The 24,331-nt window shown below is 42.4% G+C and overlaps 1 protein-coding gene across 1 annotated transcript in view; it reads right to left on the minus strand.

Annotated features, from left to right (window-relative positions):
* The window catches only part of T265_08776 (hypothetical protein), a gene marked incomplete at both ends in the record, with an annotated part of 153,407 nt that overhangs the window by 25,668 nt on the left and 103,408 nt on the right, over positions 1-24,331 (minus strand). The window contains one exon of the mRNA XM_009174668.1: positions 10,043-10,108. Within this exon, the coding sequence (XP_009172932.1) occupies positions 10,043-10,108 (66 nt within the window). The remainder of the gene's footprint in view (positions 1-10,042; positions 10,109-24,331) is intronic.

Here is a 24,331-nt window from a genome sequence, read left to right on the forward strand (position 1 = left end):
AAGTAAACTATATGGTCTCATTCACGTGATCATTGGAAACTTCGATATCGCTCCGTTATAAGCATAAACAGGCTGCTCAATAGCCTACTGTAAAAATTCGCACTCGTCTGAGTGTCTCGATGACGCCAACGTAGAGTATAGTAAGATTGTGAGCCGTAAACCAACGAAGCTTTAACGGTAAACCAGACATTACAATACAGCCATGCCAAGTGTAAATTGTACCGCGCAAAATTTGACAGCCAAGGCTAACGCACCACGAACACGCTAGATACACCCCTGCTAGCCAACATACTGAATAATCCGAACTCCAATGACCCGGTGTCCAATAAATTGAAATGAATAAACACGCGCGACACTCAGTAACACCTTCATGACACCCATAGTCGGACTGATAAAGGGACGGTAAACATCAAACACAGCTGACAGCTAACTGGTTCGGCGACCAGCACCACGTAAGCCTCTCAGTGTTCAGAGCTGTGGTAGGTGGTGCTTGATTTCAGAGAAAGAATATAAAACGAAGAAAACCAAACCTCCTCAGGTGGTGCTATTAATCAGTGTGTCCAGGTTTAGGTGCAGCGTAGACAGACAGATATACGAACTTGACCGCAGCCTACTTGCTGCGGTATATGCTTACATACAAGCAGCTCATAGGTCCTAGGTGACCCTCGCTAGTATGGTTTTCAAGCACTTTTTCAACTCTATAATCTCCTTATTATATATATAATATATATGTATATTGGATATCAAACCGGTGAGCTTGAAATTGAGGAAGGTGCGCTGGTTTGCTAACAGAGACGAAGAAATCAGTGCCTATTTTGATAGCATACTGGAGAGTGCTGACTTTGCTTGCGACCAATAAAACATAGTGTCTGATTAATCACCGGTAATTTTAAAGTGGACGCCTACTTCCTCTCGTATATTCTTAGCAACACTGTTTTGTTAGTTGTTTGGATGTTTACGGAACTCGAAGGGACTGTACGCACCTTAGATACAGCCAAGAGATCGATTTTATGACCTCTGCTTTCCAATTTTGGAGATAAAACTGCTCCTGCAGCACAAGAAACTGCCATCGTTTATTGTATAACATTTCAGGCAATAAGATGTTTTGTCCCATAGCGACGGTCGGTCCGAATATATGGTTAACTGATTAGTGAGCTAGACCGACTGCTGGGACCACAGACAGTCTCCAGTGAACATTACAGTGAGCGTTAGTTAGCATGACGAGAGCATTTTTACAATATTCGTATCATCTCACACACCCACAGTCCACATTAAATGTAATGCCAAGGGATTTGGCAGCTTTGATTTAATCTTCCATCCCAATAGAGAAGCCAATGTATACTGAAAAGCCAAGTGTCCCTGCCCACCCGTTTCAACCTGATTAGAAATCATTGTATGGATGAAAGAGCTGCACAGTGCTCCTCTCCTTTTCGGCGTAGGTGGTTTCCACTTACAGGATGAATATTCCTTCCCCTACTATCTTTTGAGTTTTCTTAGCTCTCACATAGATCTGTCGCGGTCAGAACGCTGTTGCCTCCCTATAAGCTTATGCACACTTAATAACGCATGGCGCATAAATGTATCCGAAATTCTGTTGTGGTTTCCACGTTAACTTCTTTTGCGATATTGTTGGCTGGAAGCTTTTCAAAGGATGGGTTTCTTCTGAATTTTTCTGCCTGTGTTGTCCCACATTATCTCGGCGATTCAACCCTGGTAAAATGTTTTCACCATCCTATAAATGTGCAATCGATCTGCGCTTATGAACATAATCAGCGATATGCACCCTCTACTGCCAGAGGTGAACATGACTTGGAAAACCCACAATTTCACGTAGTAGGTCGTGGTCATCGCTAATGTGACCGGTCGAAAACGATGAAATAACTGTCTGACGACAGTAAACGATTCTGAACGTGATAGAACATTCATTGTATGGGTCTAAGAAGTAGAAATGAGAGCGATGAAGAGAAGGCCAGAATTTTCCATTCAGTGTGAACAGAATAACGAAAAAATGGTCATTAGGTGGAGCTTGTTCACCGAAAGGACTGGCTGTAGTGTACCACCTGGTCTGCCATGTTATATGAAAGTGTGAGACCGGTCAGTGTCTAGTGAGTGAATAGCGTCTGTTTCATTTCCATCCTGTGAGTGGATACAGTTTTGTGGATCCATCATAAGTTGTTCTGAAAAACAGCCACTGCATCATAAGTGCTTTTTGTAGATAAAGCAAACATAGTAGTGTAGAAAAGCAGACGCTTAAGCAAGAACAACAGCAAAACCAACCACTAATAAGTCGGTAATACCTGCGCATTCTAACCTGGACAGATCCTTGCAGTGTGTCATTTTACAGGTAGGTTTTTCAGTCAAAGAATCATCAGTTAGACGTCTTTACATCCCTTCTTCTGAAACCAGTGTAAATCTGAATGACAAACGTATTCGAAACTGGTGCTGATCCAGATACAGTTTAATGCAAGTCTTTTCTAAAGGGTTCTGATGAAAGTCCCAGCAGACACTTCAGGTCCAAAAGTTTTCAAACCCTTTTACTTTTTGATTAATGTGTATTGTTGATTCCTCCAGTGAATTGTGGCTAACCAGCGATCACTTCTGTTCGTTTGACTACTCAGGTTGCTACTTATTTTGCACAAATTACACTTGTTTACCATAACACCATTTTGCTTTCCTGGCGCTCATTCCCGGTTTTTTTTACACCTCCTTAAGGTTTTCTTACCCTCCAGGTACTAATGTCGAGAGTTTGTAACCTCTGTGCCCTCGTTTACGAGTCACCGCTAACGCTGCCCATTTTCGGGCCTCTGCTCTGACGGAAATATTGGTCGTTCGGGTATCGAACACGGACTTTTCGGATGACAGATACGTACACTTGCCATGCACCGATGCTTGTGCCACATCTTGCCTGATAATGCTTGTTCGGGTTTCGTTTTAAGCTGGTGTAGGCGCATGTTTTCGTTCTGATTTGAAGAGCGTGCGAAATTGTCAGGCTGTCAGCTAAAGGTATATTTACTTTGTGCCAACTTTACACGTTTTCCAGACAGTTTACTTATATTTGTGATTCAGAAATAACTCCCAAACGTATTCATTATCTTCTGGTTCGTCATCTCTGCCTATTAACACTGACTAACTGCCCGTATCCGAAGGCTTGTTGTCTCAGCGCCCCTTTCTCTACCCATATTGACTGCGCTATTGTTGACTGGGCCTTCTGTCTGAATTATTTTCATTATACCATTTGCTCACATAATGTTGTCAATACAGTATCTACTACCCTCGTAAGTCTGCTGCTACCAAATTTTACCTACTGAATAACATCTGTGTAATTTCGGATAGCTCCGATCGTGTTATAAGATCCCAATCCACCCAGATCTTACAGCTATTGTGCGTAACCTGCCAGTCAAAGGTTTTCCGTGACAAAACATGGGCTCTGTTTTTATTGATTCTCACAGGATGACGAGCCACCACACTGCGACCGATATATACAGCAATCTACGGTCGGAATATTGGTGAATAAATGGATCGACTGAAAGGTTTGTTGGGCTGACCAGTCTGAGGAATTCAACTCTTCCATACCTTTTAAATCAAGAGTATTTTGATAGTTGGGTTCACGGAAATGGACACAGGAGGCCTCAGAAGAGGCTATCAGATATCGGGAGCGAATTTAGGACTTTCACCTCTAGTGTCTCCGGATTAAGTGATGCTTTGATGCTACATAGGACTGCTATTCCGAGCAATCCCTTGCAGTTTTGAATTCAATTTACATCATACCAGTTCGTTATTCAAATCCAACCTTTGTGTAAGAAAGCTCGGACCGGAGGAAGTCAGCAAAACCTTGGATGAAATCAGTCCGAGTCAGTGGAACAAGTCATATCAGTGAGTTCAAATGTGTCAAGTACCATCCTACTGTCATTAATTCGAAGATTCATCCTGTAGTTGAGTGCAATCACCTAAGTTAAGGCTCACTACCGAGCTGAAAGCTGAACGATTAAGCTTGAAATGTCTCGCTTCTGGGAACTACCATAGTTACCAGTGTGAACTAAAAAACCCTCTGGTTGTAGCTCTATTTTAAAACAAGCCCGAAAAATGAGATGCGCTAGGGTCTAAAAACGGCTGGCACACTGTCCGACACAACCTCAAATACCAGGCTTATTATTGACCTCAATATCAGTGCAGCCATTTTCGACCAGTGGCTGAAACGCCTCGTAAAAGTTGAATGGTTTGGAGAAAGGAGATACATGTGGACTCTACAATTTCATTCTTGTTCGGTGGCCCGAGTTAGTTGAGTTATCACCCTTTTGAGTCTGTTATCATGCCTCGTCAGTTGACTATTCGGATGCAGCTGTGCTCAGACCCGTGGAGCGAAAACCGTCCTGAATATTATGTAGGATCCACCTAGACGTATGCTGAAAGCGTTTAGACTGGCGGTGAATATTGAATTTTTTCTTTTCGATGTTTTACAGAGCAACTCTTAAAGTAAAACATGACTTTATTAGTTGTACACACACCGGGAATGTTAGATGGTATAAGAGCTCAAGAAATCAACACAAATATTCAACCATTAGGATAAATTTTCTGGCCTATCGTTTCTCCATCAGCTAGTCATGTAGAACATTAAGGGAAAGTCCGCTGGATCAACAATGCTTAGAGTATTCACTTTCTACTACGAAAGAATAATTTCTTCGGAGCGGTAAAAAGCATAGAGGCTTAATCGAAATTGCATCCAGTTAGCCATGTCTCTAGTTAAGCTCTCAGGAAAATACCAAGTTTCTTTTTGTCCAACAATAATCCTGTTAAGTTACGATAGAATTCCCGTAATTTGAGAGTGCCTGCCAAGTGTGGTTGGATCTAAGTGAAGAATATTCCAGTGTCTGACGTAGGTAGCAAACTTCGACTAGCTGGTTAGTACTGTGCTACCTTTGGTGAACTTCTTTGGTCAGCGGTCCAAAAGTGGTGAATCGTAGAAATGGAAAGCCACCTACACTGGCCACAAAATTGGATGGCATGCACTCATCTAAATGTACCGGAGCATTTTACCAAGCAAGTAAAACTGGGCTTGAATTGAGAAGGAAATTATCCGCAGTAAATAGGATGTGTTTCGGCAGCCAACCGGACGACGGATTCCATATATCTGTCAACCACCGCGATCAAGCGCAGGTGGAGAGTAGGCTTCTGCTTGAACTACTCATCCGCTAGCAGTAGTTGAAATTAAAATTTAGAAACCGGCTCCCTCGGACGAGTAGTGTGGACGACAGCCGATTGGGATTCCCGGTTAGCTGCGTTCAAACAGTTCGAAAACAGCCCAGTCGTTCGTGATTTTGGATATTTTACGTCTGATTTTTCATCATACTTGATGCCTTTCATACATTTTTCGCATTAGAACTTCCAATCGTAAGCAGTTAGACCAAAACTGTTTACCACTGCAGCCTTGTTGCCATGCCCAAAACCAGATTCAACGTCTCACCGCATACCTCTGGTTTGGCATTCTTTCGTACGTAGCTGGATATCCGAGTGTGATGCCAAGCACAGTGACTTGAAGCATGCGTGAGAGCATGTGCAGGTATCTTCCTCAGTTCGATTGTTATCCATCTACTCACTTGGGTTCCCACGTGTTTCCACAGTCAATCAATGCTAAATGCATGCTGTTCTTTACGCCTTCTTTACGCCCATACGATGATAATTGACAACCTGGGGCTACCCGAGAATTATAAATACGAATATGTTTGCTGATATTGAATTCTGTCTTAATGAATCTACATATATCTTCCAAATGTCATGAGTTGAAGAGCAGGATCAAATTACTTCTTTGTTCAGTAGATTTGGTTAGGTGTGCGGATACGCGATCGAAAACCGGTATCCATGGGAGTTTAATCACTCTTGGAAACCGTGACGTTTCATACATCAAGTGCACCACGCAACGCGCTTAACGTAATCTGGTAAGCTCAGTTGACATTTTAAAAACTTCCATGGGTAGAATAGTAGTCCATGATTTTAGCAACAAACTGCTGTAATATATGCATCAAATAAGAAAAAAGCAATAGAAAACCTCAATATCAAGCTGTTGTACAGCCTTATGAATTTCAGAGAAAGCGTCAGACGTATAAAAAAGATAAAACCATACGCTAAAGTTCGTCAGGATGATATTACTTAGTGGCTAAAATAAGCGATTGGCCCAAATGAGCGTCCGTAAACGCTGAAAATATAGTTTATTAGGTCAAGATTCAGAAACCGATGAGAGACACTAGCGCATACTAGATCCCCGAAACAAACGTCACTGATGTGGTGAATTCGTCCATGAACATGGTTTGGATGGTGAGAAGAAGGATCAGTCCAAGTATATTTCTTTTCTGTTTACAAGTACACGATGTCCAGCATGCCTTAACATATTAGTTTGAAGCAGTGTGGTGGTGTCAGTAAATTCGTGAATAAAGATTTGTTTGGAGATACTCCCTAAAACTGGGCAAGATGATGCACATAGCTTCATTGGAGCCTTTCTCAACAGTCAACCGTGAACAGATGTTTATTCGTATAGAAGTCAAAATTTTCGCTCACTAACATCCACAGAGCTGGCGAGTCGTCCAACCCTGTCACTTTCACTGCGTACTCAGCATGTAGGTTTCACATACAAGACAGATCTCGAGTGAACTTTCGCGCATACCTAGTCGACAGGGCTATAGTGAAAACAACACATGCTAGAGTCGTGTTTGGCCTCCAACTTTATCATTGATAAGACATATATATATATATATATATATATCGTCCTTAAATTTTGGCTCCAGTTTTGCTGCCTATTCCCCCTCATGCTAATGCAATTTTTCATCGTCGACTAAGTTCACAATTTTGACGAAGCAACGTTGGATAGCTATCCTGTGACAGCTGCAACCGACCGAATCAGCAACGTGTTTTTTTAACGATATATCTGTGTTTCGTACGTGCACCGATCTCCAGTGAAATGCTTAAGGCAATTGTGTAATAAATCCATGGTGGATTTTCAGAAAGTAAGGTAAATGAAGAGACAGGATAATCAACAAAATCATGGATACTTTGTTTCTTGATGAATCACACTACATGTGAGTTTATGGAAAGCTCTTCAGCACGCTTTCAACTTCCTCCAGAGCGATGGTGAGACGCTTCCATCGTTAGGAGCACGGCGGAAATTAGATTCAATATTCGGCTTTCATTGCTGCTTATTTTCAAGGCTTCCAGGTGGACTGATCTGCGTTATGGTATGGTCAAGTTCGGGTAGAATAAAGACGTGAAACTCTACTCGCAAGGATGCTGAAAGCACTTCGTCAGTCCATGACCGATTTCACACTTATTTAGGCTCATCATAGGCTCAACAAAAATTGTAATGATTTTTACAAATGCACTAATTTGCATGGCGATTTGTTTTTGACTGCAGTCTCACCTGGAACTTAAACTTAATCTCCCGCAATGTTCTTAAGCAACTGAATATGCTGCACCATGCCACCTCAATAACATCATAGACGAGTGGTTCAGCTGGATTTCAGGTGCTTCCCATCCAAACTAAATTGATATGCAACTGGGTGTATTTATCGGAAAGAAAATCCTAACTAGGATTGTTCAGGATGAGTAACATCCGTTGTGTGTAACTACAAAAATCAAGGCTTTCAGCTTCGGTGTAGTGACGCGTTCTGTGTTTAATTTCGCCAAGCTATCAAACACGAAAATACATAGAGGGGGATGAATACATATGACAAAGGGTGACAGATGGAATAACCACTTAGAAATCAGCACTGCGAGAGAACAATGCTGAGTGCATGGCAGTTGTCGTCGAAGAGTAAGATAATACGACGTGCTACTGATGAAGGAATAGTAGCCCAAAAGTTTACCAGCCTTTTGCGAGCCAAAGTGCAGTGAAGCTGCTTATTGAAATCAAGGGCTCATGTGACATTTGAATTGATCGTCAGATGAGTAGTGTGCCGCTATGAGGAGGAGCTTAGCGATGTCAGTAGGTGTTCATTGAGAAGTAGTGTGCATACATTCAATACACGTGGTGCCAATCGGGCTGACGTTTTAGTATATCTGATTGTTTTGTGTGAATGCGAACTTAACCGGTGTGTCACTCCCACGTTTTGTAGGGCCACGGCAGGTAAGCCATCCAATGATCTCGATTATTGGTCATCGTTTGAGTGGCCTTCACTCCTGACTTCTGCAACTTGTAGTACTTCCACAGCGAATCTTGCCTTTTGATCCGTTTGTGTATTCCAGTTGAACCGCTGGTTCTTTGCACACACCGGTGCTAAGATTGAATCTAGTTTAATATGCGATGTTCTCTTTCCCGCTTGCGATGGTTTTTACGCTCTCCAGAGTGGTTTTGTGCCATTTTGCGTGTTCATGTGTAGAATTCAAGGAGAGCTGCATCGTGCGCTTCTGGTCGCATATACAGTTTTTTCTTGGTTTATACGAAATATAAAGTGTTACAGTTTCTGCAGTTGAGTTGATACTCCTAGTTGCTTCTCTTGATGTTGTACTCTGGTCTTGAAATCACTTACCGTTTACGGGCAACCATGACTAACATTTACACCATTCTTTTCTGATCAGTCTTTCATCCGTCATGGTGTAATCATTTTGGTAACAATAAGCCCTCATTCCCCTCGGAATAGCCTTGCGATCCCCTAAGACTGACAAAATTCTATTCTAAACTAATAATGATTCTCAGTCCATATGCTTTGACGTAAGTTAAGACTGTCCGTTTCTTTGTTTTGTTTTCCTTGTTGTTTTTGTGGTCGCGGTATCTTCCTCCTCGTGCTTGTTGTTTTCAAACTCCGTGAATACTCTCATGTGGTGTATTTCTTTTACCTTACGCAGCCCGTAAGTGCTGTGAGATGTCTTCTTCCAGAAAAATAAAGTGTGATTGCATCTTTTTTGTGATTCGTTGCCAATATTTTCTGGTTTAGTTCATTATTTGGTCAGTGGATGTCTTTTTCAGGTACACGCAGGTTTTGACAAACCCACTCAGCTTCAAGTTTAGTAAATTGTCGAAAAACAGTGACCCGTTATTTTGCCAGTTCTTTTGTGAATCTAACGTCTTTAAGTGTAGAGATCGTCTACATAGCTATTTTTTAGTTTCCAGGTTTCCGTTGAACCACTGTAAATCTGAATCTTGTTCCATCCTTGACCCACAGAAGAGTTTTCACAGCTCCATCGAATGTCGAGGAACAATACTGACTCCTTTGGTTAATTTATCAGTACAAAATTTATCCAAATGTGAGTTAGAGTAGATTGCACACTGAGTTTTACATCTGCAGTTCGCACAACAAAATTGATTTAATGAAAAAAGACAGTCACTCCATATCCGCCTTGCGGCCAGGATTTGTGAACGGCAAAAATAGCTGACAGGCTAAACCCACGTAGATGCTGCTGTCACATCCCAATCAATCATCTTGAACGTTACGCTTAGGTATCAGTCAACCTCTGTTTCTCCCGTCCTTTTGCTTCAGATTATTTCAATCGCGACGATCACTCATTGTCGCTGAAATCCACATCATGCAACTATGACCTGAAGTTTGTTGTAACTGCGACCAATATTGTGTGTACTCGTCTGATGTAATTTCTATCTTGGTTTGCTTGGGCGGCATAGGTTGCATCGAGCGAAATGGTGTCTTGTTAGTGGGCTCCCACAGAAGAAACTTTCCGTAGGAAAGATCAGCTTCACAACAATTCAAAACAGTGTTCTCAGTTAGCCGTCCATGACATAAAAGCCTAACCTACGAAGAGAGGTAAACTGCCCAGGATGGGCCAAATTCACATTTCTCGAAAGGACACACCTCATGAACTATTCGCTGTGACAAGTTAAAAAAACTGAAAATGTATACACATTCTTCACCATGTTCCCTTGTTGATTATTAGGAAAAGCTACGAAGCTGTCACAAAATCAAGCGCATCTGCTACATCTCTCTCTCTCTCTCGGTAGATATTGTTAATGACCACCAGGTATGACAATGATGCGGCTTTAAAAACAAGCAGTGCAGGTGAATAAATCTTTGAGATTTCCCGGTATACTCCACAGCAGTGAACTTACCTTTGAATGCGCTCTCATGTTCCGTCAGGCACTGGATCGAATATCTTCGTAGTTCACTCTTCAATGCTAAAATGGTGAACAAAAATTGATATTTATAAAAATGTCTTCTAAAACGCTTTACTAACTCACTGCTTCTTCCATATGTTACTTAAATGTCGAGACCCATCCTCAACCAAATCTTCTTTCTGTAAATGAAGCCTCTCGCTAATGAAAACTTGAGTTGCTGTTTCACCTGTCCCACTCCTGTCGGGAATCACCAAAAATGCTCATCCCACGATCGTCTGATTATATTAATATTATATATTACTCTAGTATTGCGCAAATAATAGTGCTTGCGAATACTAGTGCTTCTGGCTATTTTTTTCATGAAAGTGAGGCTTACTATGGAACCAGATTCCCAATGTGAAAAGTTGTTTCTAGTCAAGTGTCAACCTGTCTAGAGAACCATTTTGTTCTGGCTAATCATCAGAGTATTTAATTTATTGATCACCGATCCAAATATGTTGACGACGTTAACCTTCCTTACTACTCTGATCAGCGGCAAACATGCTATATTTATACTTGTCAAAAATCGCGTTAGGTCGTAGAGTAGGGGAGAGTAAGTTCCAATACGTTTTGTGAGGGCTTCATCATCTTTTATGCCGTGATCAATTGTTTCACAAGTGACTAACAACTTTGGGTTTTCAGCTGCTCGACTGAATTTTGAAAGCTCAAAAGAGATGGCGGTGTGCCGCGCGATTGATTACTCTTCAGTTGCCTGTCACTGATATTCAGGTAGCGTCTACCGTCCGCGTAGCAAAAGGTCTCGTAAATTAGTCTAAAAAAGGTACTGGCCTGTTCTGACTGTTTATGCTTTACTGCAACGCAATGAATAGGTTGCATGTGTGGCCTACTCTTGGATTTAGTGAAATACGTGAGTTCTCTGGTTGCACCGTTAAAACGCAGCTGAGCGGCTGGAAACCTGCATTTTTGGGTCGCTTTATTTCTGTGCTGCTTTTAACCCTCAAACAGTGGGAAGAAAGGATTTTTTCTCCAACAACAATGCTGGTCACCTCCGAAGGTGCTTTCGATTTACTGTGGGGAGAGGGGATGAAGTTGTTCGTGTAAACTCTGACCGCTCTTTCTTAAGCCGGCGTAATGCTGATTGGTCTTCGGTCGCTCACTAAGGATTTTCGAATCTCCTGGGACTCATTAGGCAGATAAACTCATGTTCTAGTTGAACGCCTCATTGAACATCAAATTTCTGATGAAATTTCTGACGAAACACCCTCATTTGCAAACTTGATGTGTTTTACATGTACAGCTCCACGGTGGTGGGAAAATTACTCGTCATGGTTTAACTATAATTAGCGAAATCAATAATTTTCTGTGAGCAGTTTCTTTACAAAAAAACCAATGTTTTGTTTACAGAACAGCAGTAGGTCTCATTGTGATCCAAAAGACACTCAGTGAAATATCGAATGCGGTGGTCTCGTCGCAAGTGCAATCAGCTCCTTTCCCGGATAAGACATTGTTAAATAAGTAAATGAGGACCATGGAAACTGGTCATTAATAACCAAGCAATAATTGCAGATTCTATCAATAGCGAGTTCAGACAAAAGCACGAAGTCTACCTAAAATTTCCCCGCCTCATAAGCTGGTTGGCAGGTCAGTTGACGATAACTGGTGATAGAAGTTTCGCCTTTCCTATCCATCTGCATTTTCTATCGAGTCCTATGAGATCATGTCGCAAAGTATTGTTCAGTTTGAGCACTCTGATGCCATGTAATACATCCACTGCGAGGAATCTTGGTAGTCAGGCTACCAACAGACGTTTCTTTGTGGTCTTTAATAAGGTTTGAAATTTTATACTCCTGGATTTAGTCAGAAAACTAGCTCGATATGTTGATGGTTTGTGTTTGGTGTTTTGTTAGCCCAGTATCCCCCTTGACAAGATGTAGAAATCAAAATTTTCGCCACACACAACCAATCAGAGCAACGCAACAGCAGGCTGTGATTGTTTAGGAGATCTGTGTCGAGTGGTGTGAGTGATTCTTTCGCCTAGATCCAAAAATACACACTGGCTTTTTGGTTACGTATGGCCACTTATACAAGTGTACAGCTCCCCTATTTTTGCGGTATCTCCGTTCACTTCTCAGCACTTTAGTACATCAAACGCAAAGCCTGAGTGTTCCTGTGTATTCAAAAGTTATTCTTATGTTGTATTTGTGTAATACAGTGTTTACGTCCAGTAACCGGCTATACAAGCTATGCAATGGCGTTGATTTAAAATCTTATATTTCATCATTTGTTGTTAAATGATTTCTCCAACAAAAGCAAAATTTTGTCTTAAAAGATATTCAAACCTCCCAAGTTTCAAATAAGGCATTTTGCTGATACTTTTGCTGTTCTGACGAATTATTAAATGGATAAACAACTGCGTTCTCAATAGTTCCTACGATGTTGTAACGCAACCGAAAATGAACTGTGTCCCCGATGAGCCCCAGACAAAGGGTAGCATGATTGCAAACCTCTTTACGTGACCTTGAGCTTTTGATATAACTGAACTGTACAGTTTCGGTTTCGGTTTCGGCTGTCGAACAAACGTGTTCCCGCACCGTGGTGTTTCTGCCTTCGTCCCCAGAGAAAGAGAAACATGCCATTAATTTGACTTGCTAAGGGATACTTTGTGTCAGTCAAAAGTGCTCGCACTTAACAATTTGGGTCATTCTCAAAAACAATGCGCTCGCAGTCTACACACCCTGACTTTTTCAATTTTAGGCAGGCATGAATAACAGCTGATGTTCTAACACAATTAACTAAATTCACTCAGTTTCTCATCCCTTGACAACCCATCTAATGTTGTCATAATATGAATCACCATAATACAAATCTCAATACGGAATGAGATGACACTAGTTTTCAAGCATAGAAAGATAAATTGAAGTTGAGCAGGTCAAAATAGTGTAATCTTGGCAAGGTGTAAATAGGACCAATTGTGTGTAAGCCACGGATCTTCAGACATGAATGTGGGAGACAGAGTGCAAATCATCATCATCATCGTGGACAGCATGACATCAATGTTCAACAACGTGTCTCCCTGCCGTACAACCATGAATCATTTGAAAGCCATGTTGTGACGAAAAGAATAAAGGTGAACGGAAGGGAATTAGTGCTGGCTTACTACAATCATTCCTACACCTCCAAACACTCATTCAGGCAATCTGGTTAGAAAGTGACATTAGAATCGCCACTGATATTGTTTGGAAGCCACATCTTGCAGCGTCTTCAACCAGGCGCAGTGAGGATCATGCGGTCCCAATCTTGAAAGGCGAGTAGCACCGACAGCACCCAGAGGTTTCCTGATTTCTTCAATACCCGTTTGCCAGGTCAAGGGTTGGCCACCTCCTTGCTTACACCACTCTGAAAGCAAGGAAACTTCCACCCGATGACTTAGGAAGATAACAACCCTTGCACATCCCGCTGCAGCAGCCACTGGATCACCAGAGGTGCGTAGCCGGAAGCGGCTGGAGACTGATGGGGTTGTTGGCTCACTCACTGTGCTTGTATCTTGAATTCTTGTTTGTGAGACACAGCACCCATCAATGCCAAGCGAGTACATTGTGAGACAAAGAGCTACTTACTGTCCTGCTTGCATTAGAGTACGCCCACTGAAGGCGGTCAGATAGACAGTGCGTCGAGGCTTGAAGATTGATTTGAAGGTACCTGACGATGTCGGTGCCATATGCTGAGCGGAAGTTGTACGCAAAACCGATGCAAGACGAATGGATTCATCAGTCCTAAGTGCTATGCCTACAATAGAATTGTTATTTTTGGGGTGGGGTGAGGAGGAAGAAAAGGTATGTGAAAGAGAAAGAAGGGAGGCGTCAGAAGTGGCCTGCATTCGCTTACCCGCCATGCTGTGTGCAGCGAGTAAGGTGCCCCGGCTGATGGAACCACGCGACAGCCGATGTGGCATGAGTTTGTTTGTATGTGTGTAGTCCATCGTTGTATGTGGGCTGGGATACTGTCAGCGCGCCAACACCTAGACAGTAGAACGATTATGGTCCTAAAACAATGCCTTTGACTCAAGAGCCGAACTTCAAGGCAACAGTGTTTGACGTGAAATGCAAATGCATTACCATTTCTACGGAACAATTCGCCACACCCCTAATCTGGAGGATCAGAAGACTGTGTTCGTCAGACCTCTAGCCATTGACAAAACGGGTATGACAGACTCTGTGAGTATCGCGGGGACACCCGACCAATGGGGTGCGCACACACCACGGTAAAGTCCAGTCTCTTCGTGACGGCTGAGTGCAAATACAGCTATTATAACAGGCAGCCATTACATCAGTGCATTGTTTGTTTGTTTTCAACAATCGGGTGGGCCAAGCTGACATAAACGAAAACCACCAGAAGTCAAATTCTTGAAATGGAGTTTCACCAATTTTTGAGATACCATGAGTAGATTTGTAAAACCAAAAAGTTAAAATTCTCAAATGGTGGGCTTACACTGGTTTCTAAACACAAATAGCCCCATGTGGGATCCCAAAGTTCACATCGACTCTGGACAAGGTAGCCACAAGTTCGCGAATTCAAAAAGGTTGGTTTAAACAAGACTTCCGATGGAAAATTCACACAGTAGTTTACTCAACGGTCAAAACAAGAAACGCAGTATAGACTGAAAACGGAAACAACAAAACAAGAAATCGCGTTGTGCACAACCACAGTAGAACAGAATCAACACCTCCCTTCAACCCAGGATGGCTTTACTTGATCTACAAACTCACTCCATCGCATGCTAGAAATAAAATCAACGAGAGGAGTACAAGTGGTCTACTGACAACTGTATCCATTTATCAGGAGCACGCGCCTAGCGCGGGTGGGAAACTAGTTGTTTGTTACTCCTTCCAACAGGCATATACGGTGTATATCGCTAGTGACCTTACTAGCGCTTCCCAAAAGTGGTCATCAATTCTGGGCTTGGCTTCCACTACGGTGCTTTTTGCCCAACGTCCGCGACTTGGATTGTCGCCGCCGAATAACACAAAGTCCCCAACTCAAAAACTTCGACGGTTTCTCATCCACTGGTGGCGTCACCGTGAAGGCGGAACGATGTAGGCGTTAGAACACTATACTAGCATTCAGTATCGCAGCCAATTCACTGACAAAGGGGGATCGGCAACTTAGATAAAAAGGATAAAAAAGACCCGCATGTTATTTGAGTAACTGGTGCAGAGTGCAAAACTGTGGGTAAGATTAAAAATCATTTATCTCACAGTTCAGTGCCATTTACCCGGAGTGAAAACATGCCTTCTTCTTTTTGGATTTCTGAAGTGATAGCACCGGGAAAGGATAACGAAGCATGTAGCTGGACTCACTAGGCCGTATTTTCTCTACATATCAGACGAGCAAACATTAGTTCTCTCAGAGTATTCGTCCTTCGCACTTGGACTAACCTCAGAGGACATGAGTGAACACGAATCCCAACAATGAAGATGGGCAAGAAAAAGTTTCATTTGTAAATTATGCAGTTTTCAACCAGGGAATTAATTAAATCGCTTTTTATGCTACACTTCTAGCAAACACTGTTCCGTTTGCCGTAGATAAGAACAAAATGTGTCAGAATGTGGGTTCGCTCGCTGACTTAGTTCTTTGCATTCCAACCCAAAGTTCCACATATACAAATCGCTTTAGTTGAAATTTGTTTGAAACGACAGACTAGAACATTCCTTCATAAGCACTAAGAGTGAAGAGAATTTTCGCGCAAGATGAACTTTGAGCTAGAGGGAGTTACAGGATGTTTCCAGGAATGGTCTACATTGGTAGATGAAAATGGACAGGCCATTTAGATCCCAGTCAGACAAGGGGGACTGAAAATCTAAATATGTATTCGGATCTTGCAACTGGCTGCTTGTTATGAGCACTGGTAAATCTGAGCCTCAAGGTAGCCAACTGGTAGCTTTTCAAAATATCTGATTTATTACCTGTTAAAAGTCGATAGAAAGAAAAAATACTTCTATGAGAAAAAACATACAACACTGCTCAAATCCCGGGTGAACAATTACCTGAGTATTCTTAAAAATAATAATTTCGCCCAGCAAGTACGAAGTGAAGGCTGCAGACTGACATTTGAGTTTGTCATACGTTACATATAAAACAAGTAAAAAGTCGGACCTCCAAAGATCTGTTTCACATTGGTTTGCTTTTTCAGTATTGTTTGTGTTGTATAAAGGTAACAAAATATTTCATTAGGAAATACATCTTTAAAAAATCTCACTCATAGTACCCAATTCAAATCAGGAAATTTTCGATCTGATTTCGGAACACCAATGACTTAGTTGGGAGCCACTGTGCTAAAGCAAGCGTCAATCATTGGTGGTTAATAAACTCAAACCACAGGAAAAATGTGGGCTTTAAATAAGCTGGATGAGTTTTCCGTAAGAGCGACGTGATAAGGTCTCTTATTTACCATATGGGTGACAATTGTCATTTGAATACATGGTGTAAGCTCTCCTGGGTAGATAATACGGTAAGTGATTTGCAGTACCGGAAGGCTCTCATGGTAAGATTCGAAACCTGCTGTTTACCTACGCATCGATGAATCGTTTTCGTGCAGACTTGTTGGTGAGTGGGAATTTTCCTATAAAAACAAACGTGTTTTCTTCAAAAGACGTGGCATAGACACATAAATGCAGCATGCAAATATTGAGTACATTTGTTCACTAGTAAAACTTGTCATATGAAATCAGCCCAAGTTTACTTTTACAACACAAATTTTCTGGGACTTCACCTCCAACACTTTACTTGGACGAATTCGGTAGTCGTATACCAAAACAGAATCGATGCCTTGCGTCCAATCCACCCCGGTAAGACCAAGAAAGTGGGCATGTGGTGGCGTCATTTTCCAGAATCTTCTGACAAATGCTGTCCACACTTGACTCCCTTCTCATCAACCAACGCGAACTTATAGTTCGAGTCCTCCGGAATGCTGTTCATCTTTCGTACCCCATCCTTTTCAGATGTGTAATGCTATTTTTGTTTGTCGTATTTATTTAATTGATACATGTTGGTGGATAAATGAAACGGAATCTGTAGTTAATTTGTGTCTCTTTTCACCAGCAGCACCAATTTCCTAAGCTAGCGGGAGAAGTGCTGTTTTCTGTAAGGTTTTACACAAATAAATATGCTTTAAATTTTGTCGAGAAAACAATTTGTGAGACAAATGGTACGTGGGGGTTGTTAAGATAATGTGCTCCTCAACCAACACATTTAAAACATCGGTGGTAGGACACCGAAGTAGCCTCTTATTGGAAGGAGATTTACTCACTGCCTCTCCATTCATCTGAAAACAAAGCCGACCTAATAATTTGCCCAAATTAAACTCCGCCAGTAAATGAATTCTGTATCGTCGCAATCACTTTTGTAAAGACTTCTAGAAGGGTAGGAGAGAAACCAAACAACCGTCTCAGAAAAATTTGAAAAACTATCTGTAGCACAAAAGCCCATGATAAACCAACGCTGTGCGGTTTTCCCGTGTTAACCACTGTCAGCCAGGTTTTCCCGGTTTTCTGTCTTGAAGCGTTCAATGATCTTGTCGCCAGACCTTTAAAATTTAAAGAGAAAACTTCACTCTACTGGATCTCAGCTTTTTGACAAGCATTACTGACTGAACTCGAAATACAAAGTACAGCTGCGCAAGTGTGTATGTAGCTATTTAACTGATTCCTGAATCGCACTCAAGCAGCTGATCAGATCACTGATCCCGTCCACTTCATGAACTGACTGAAGTTTTAGCCAGCTTAAATTGAGTCAGTAGGCGACTGCACTTTCACCGATAGCTAATGGACTAACGTGCCCAATTACTTTCCTAAGCACAATATAACGAACCTCTCGACAGTTAGTATGTAACATGTCAACCGTGTGCGAGCAAGTCACTGAGTCGGTAGGTTGGGTGACCTTGATTATTACGAACATGCTGAGGTGAATGCTGCTACCAGAGATACGTAGACCTGTGCGCGTAGGATGAACCATTTTAGCTGTCAATTATTCGGAAGTTACACACCTTCAGGCCTGATCAGATTAATACGCTGCTGGGAACACAATTGACAGGGCTTTTGACTTTCTGTTGTTCAGTCTTGTCACGTCTCTTCTTATTTGCTCTTTTCGAATGCAGCGATATGATGCAGTGGTACGATACTGACTCACAAAACAGCCTCGCTTGGTAAAGGAACTGAATGTATTTTGTCATCGCTAATCTGGTTGCAGCTATTTGGTCACACGGGTGAACAGCAGTTCAGTGCTACGGTAGTGAGTTAGACATCAGTAGTCTAGCCCAACCAGTGTGGTTAGCATGTTGCTGAGGTGGGCTCGAGTGTGTAACACATGGAAAGGTGCGTGGCACCAACACAATCAGTACATACAACGCCGGGTTAAACGGAGTAATTATCTACCGAATGCCAACGTATGACGACGACAAGAGCACTAACCCCTTATTTTCTAATTGGACTCATATTGTGCGAATTTCCCCAAATACACTCATCTGCACACCAAGCGCATGCAACGGAAATTCACTTGAGTCACCCGAATATGCCTCAGCGATAAGGATAACAGGATAAGAATGTGACGCAGGAAGGAACTGGCAAGCTCATACAAAATGTTTCAGACTCAGCATTTCACTACACCAGGAGATGGACTAGACCTAAAATTATGTGGCCTGAGTTTTAGCATAACGACCCTTTTCGGCTCAGATGTGTTTAGGAATACTGCCATTGTTGCTTCGTATGAACAAAGAATATCTCATGATAGGGAGAACTGTGAAGAAGGCATAAAGCCATTTAATGCAAGTAGGGAACACAGTCTTTTGAAATCATTTAAACTTAAGCCTAACACCATCACCAAACTACTTCCATCCCAAATAAACAAAGCAGTTGAAGACCTATGATTTTTGGCAACCAGATGGTTGCAAAAAACGAATATTGTGTCACAGGTTATCAGTAAGCAGCTTAACTGTATACTGCAATCGGCATATGCGCTGGGAGTTCGTTGCTCATAATTTACACCTATTCGTTTGACGTACACCCCACCCGTGCAACAGCAAATGAACGAAAGTATTACTTAGAGAGTATACAGTCATTTGCAACCTAATTTGGTTTTTCTAGAGACTCACCTGGAACTCAGCTGAATCGCTCGACTTTGATGTTTCCAAATTAGTTTGCAAATGAGTGTATATTCGCTAATTTCGTGCAATGTGGTTTCAAGTAGAACATAAGGTTGACGGAAACTCGGGGATGAGCTCAAGATGATGAGCCTCAAGAAGGACGAAACAGGTCAGAAAGTATTAGTTGTTGGTATGTTCGCCGAGCTTAGCCTAGTGGGGTCCACTCAACCTCGCGCTGATGATATCACCTCGATGTCACCTTCGTTGGTGTTGAAACGTTCGAAATCCAAAGGCCCAGCTCGGCCTACAGACCAATAAACTATCAGCGCACCCGAGCCACCTATATACCACACCGTTGCCGAACGGAAGTCTCCCATAATGTGTATACACGATAGCTCTTGATGTATGAAGTTGAGGCACAATTAAACTTGTCCCATGACCAAGTGTCCTACGTTTCCAGCACACCGTAACCTACGTTCAACCAAGCCCTGAGAGGCTTATCTAACTCCACAGGTTTTGACAAGAATCAGCCAGCATTAGGCAAACGATTGTGATTCATCCGTTAACGTGCACTATTTGCGTCAATTATGCCATGATTAAATGTTACTAGACAGTGGAATAATAATTGTATTTATAAGATGTTTTGTGACTTTCGAGTGAGCACGGCTGGGTGGCTGATTGGAGGACACTATAGCAACCAGAAACCGGTAGAATCCGCTGGCTTGAACAAGGGTTCCTTCAGGGGGTTAAGTCAAACGCTTCTATGAATAAGTTTGGTTCCGACCTCAGAAAACCAGTTTTTGTAGTATGCAATAAGCCAACTGGTTGGAACACTTGATTAAATAGCGTAAGCACAGTTATCCTGTTTAGAAAGGTCTTGTTTATTCCTGAAGCCCGTTTTGGGGATTAAGCAGATAAGCCCATGAAAAATGCTTATCCCTATAGCTAGGAGGTTAGTCAGCTAGTTTGTCGTTATGGAAAAACTTACTCGCTGTACTTAGATTCGAAGCGATAAAAGACTGGTATCTGTTTCAGGATGTACCTGCCGCCGTCATTGTACTGCTAAGAAGGGTAGTGAACGCACCATTTTGTGTTCAATAGTTTCAGCTCTCTTAGACCCGTGTGAACGAATGTTGTGAAATCGGATATTTCTAATGCCTGCAAAATGCATAACAAATAGATTGTGATTTCAAAATGAGGTGATGGCGGCTGAAGCCTTAGAGTGCACATTCTGGGTTCCAGATGTACTATTAGCCCTCACGACTCTACGACCACGCAAAAACCTGAATTATGTAGGCCTTTAGATGAAAATTTATGCAACCAAGTGCGCAGTCGAACTGTGCTAAATCTAGTACCATCAGAGATATGAGGTTTTACAAGCTTTATCGCTGGTCAGGTACACAGAAGTGATTGTTCGCACCAGTCCTCTAACCTTTTACTGCCAAATCTGGTGGTCTTAGAAAAACGGTCTTGTATTCCTCATTTGAAGATAGATGACGCTGGTTGCTATGTAGTTGAAGCAACTTGGGATGCAAGTTTGTTGCTCACTCAGGGACTCTTAATGAATAACAGGTTTTTCGAGGATAATGCATTCTAGAATTCCATTTGGCTACCCAGAATATTAGGACACCTAGGGGCTGGTAAAGGCCAACATTCAGTGCTTAGCTGCTTCACATATGAGAGCACAACCAGGAAGGTGGTCCGTAGGGCGTGTCCGATGAGAAGGTGAATCCATAAAAATCTAACGTCTGCTTAGTGGGACATTTTAAAGTAAGATTCCTATGAATGGAACCAATCAAAGTTAGACGACAAAAAAATCTTTGCGATTTCTCGAGATAAGACACAGCAGACTCAGATGTATCCGTTGTGTGCACCGTGTATCTATCTATGGTATCCACCGAGAGATTTGTTAGACTGGTTATCGTTCATGCTCTGTGGCACATCTTGTATATTGGGTGCGGAAACTCTTCGATCTCACTCCTAAATGGGACTGTTTAATATTAGCACCCTTGTGACAGTCATAACGGGGTTAACCGCATCCGCTCTTACGATGAGGGATTTCAGTCGCACCAATAAACGGGGACAGTTTGTTCCCTCAAGACATAAGTTGAAGCTGTTTTAACTGTCAGTTGGCTGGCGGCACCTCGGATAGTTTCGACTGGGGAAACTGGTGCTACCAGCGTTGACCTGACTGACAAGCCTGACCGAAACAGAACACAACACGGACCAGTAAAACACAACAAGTAAGCTCAAGCCTCAAGACGCACAAAATCATGCCATGCGCACCTAGTGGTTTTCACAATAATCCTTTCACGCACGCTCCGCAACACTGACGCGCAGTGGATCGCTCTTTCTGTTGTAACGGGCATAAGCGGCATTTCGACCTCCCCACAAAATATTTTATTGACTTGTTTTGTGGAATATCATCAAGAAGTTGACCACATATTACCCCAGACAGAGAGGACTGCAATCAAGTGGGTGGAAAATTTTGATGAGACATCTGCAATGTAGCGCATAATGATTTTTAAAGCCATGTTATGCCGCTGTCCAGGCACCAAAAGCCGCCTTGGAAACGTGGTTCTCTATTTTAATTATTAATTTTTCTTTTTCGGAGGGGTAACTGGACCTACACAAATACTGACGTGCATCATCAGTTTGTCCTCTACATAATCGACTAAGAGTTACTGGAGCGGCCTCAGTAACCCATTTGTGATTCTTTACCGTGAGGTGTGGTATTAAGCTAAAATTCAAAGAAATGGACAGATGTGGACAGAGATGGACAGTTGTGTGCTGAACAGGACCTGGTGCTGACGCCCATTAATATGACGTCACTAGGTTAACTGACGGCTTCTGACAGGCCTGTGCAGGCTCGCCTGCCGATACGGTTCCATCGAGTTGATATCGGCAAAAAGAACTTGCCAGCAACACCAACATTGGCCCACCGCAAACCATCTGTGGCCCTCCTACTATGAACACGCCTCCAGATGTCAGATCATTTTTGGCTGGCAAACTCATTAAGAGTGCTAGGCATCAGTGCTAGCATGGTATGACAGGCAAACAGCAGTCGCTCTTTTCGTGATTGTTCGTTATCGATTCCACCCAACTGCACAGTGATTGCATCTCCCAGCATGGTGGACAGTAGTTTGCAAGTCACTTGCTAAGCTCAGCGAACAGAATGACAGATTAATCACTCGTTAGCCACTGGCTTGTCAAGTGAGAAAAGCCGTTCTTTTGAGAAATTCTAAAAGACTGGTTCATTTGTGAAGGAACACGGCTAACACGGTATCGGAAAATAACAAAAGCATGAAGAATAAAGGCTACAAGCAACTGGCTTACGTGTTCTCATTTGGTTCCAATACACACACCTACTCAGTATACCATGATCAACAACTATTCTCTAGGTTTTGATGACATAAGTAATGCAAAAACTCATATGCTAAATGTAAAATGCTATATTTCTGATTTATTCAGTCTTTCTAATTAAACCAGGAATGGGAGCGAAATTTGATATGACCTTAAGCGCGTAAACCTGAAATCATTTCATCCCAGGTAGTTTCATAAAATGTGGATAAAGCATGATGAGTCATCATCAGTCTCAACGGCCTGGCATCAATGTTCAACACTGATGCTTTCCTTCCGTGAAAACAATGATTTATTTAAACACGTTATTGTAACAAAAAGAATAAAAGTAGTTCGGGAAAGTAGTTAGCGCTAGCTTACTACAATCATTCTGAGGTGCCTGCACATCCAGACACTCATTCAGGCAACCTGAATAGGATGTGACAACAATAGTCATATTGAAATCGACTAGCCACTCCAAACAGCGCACGGATAAACGTAAAAGGAAGAAGGCCTTCTCCGTGGAGTTGTTCACTAAAGAAACACCAACGGAACAGTTACAAACTATTGGACAGGGGAGCAAAACACTCATATGCATCTTGTTCACAAAACTGAACATCCACTTTCTACTTGAAAGCGTCTTCCTGAACTTTCCAGCACATTCATTGACTGTTACTCAATTGCACGCAAATGCAAGAAAGCTACTCCACAAATTCCGTAACAGATCTCACTTTTCAAGAGACGTGGAGTGAGTTTACGGAAGGACATACTACTCGCATGCTCCAATCAGTAGTATCACCGCTAGAATAGTAGTTTCTTTGGCGAACTGTGTTACGGCATGTTCAATGCATGGCCTAATGAACAAAAGATTGTCGAAGTCCTGAAGGCATCTTAGTCCCGCAGTTCAAACAGGCCAAGTCTTACAGCCGTATGACGAAACAGCTCATGCTGCAGCCAGATACACACGTCACCTCACATCCAGAGATATGCCACTTTGACGCCAAAGGTGCTTCAAATTAGTAAACGCAACCCGATCTTTAAGGAGTGGTGCATTGATCTCATTTGTCACGCTGAAATTGGCATTAATGCAGCTTTCAGAACTTCGAGTGCCTAACCCTGGGTTGTAAGTTATTTGTTCAGTGACTGCCTGTCCAGGAGCATGTCCTCGCACTTCGTGGGTGCAAAGCGCGTGTCAAAGGACGTGTTGATCCAAAGACGCTTGCAACTTCTTCCCTCCAAAGACAAGAAGGATGCCTCTGTGTATTCCAGGTTTTCGTCATAGATTGTTTGAACAACACTCTTTTGGAGGCCTTTCAGTTGTCCTCTGATTAAATCGTCGGGCACGAAATTAAATAGAAACGGACAGTGGACTGTACAACTCCTACCACGCCGATATCCCACTTGCCGCTCTCAAGTTATTATTTTGTGAACCACCATATGGTGACAATGCACGAGTGACGCCAAGATTCTCGTTACCACCGATGTTAACTTGACATGCTTGTGGTTGCCACAGTCACTATCATCGACTCCTCCCATTTGGCTGGGACAGTCTGGTTTTCGCAAATGCAGGCAAGCAGATCAGACACCCCATCTTTGAACAAAACGGGTTTGAAGTGAGCAGGACATGGAGCTCGGTGGAGCTTGAGAAAACATATGAGTCAAAACTTCGGAGCCGTAAGGTGCTCCGCTTCCACCGTCCAGCCCCAGATGAATGGCCGCTGGTGCCCACGAGAACTGTTATTCGAAGTATCTGGCCCACCAGTTGAACCATTTCTCTTCACTCAAGATGGTCACTCCATTCTGATCTT

Source organism: Opisthorchis viverrini, assembly GCF_000715545.1.
Source record: "Opisthorchis viverrini unplaced genomic scaffold opera_v5_234, whole genome shotgun sequence".
Classification (NCBI taxonomy): Eukaryota; Metazoa; Platyhelminthes; class Trematoda; order Opisthorchiida; family Opisthorchiidae; genus Opisthorchis; species Opisthorchis viverrini.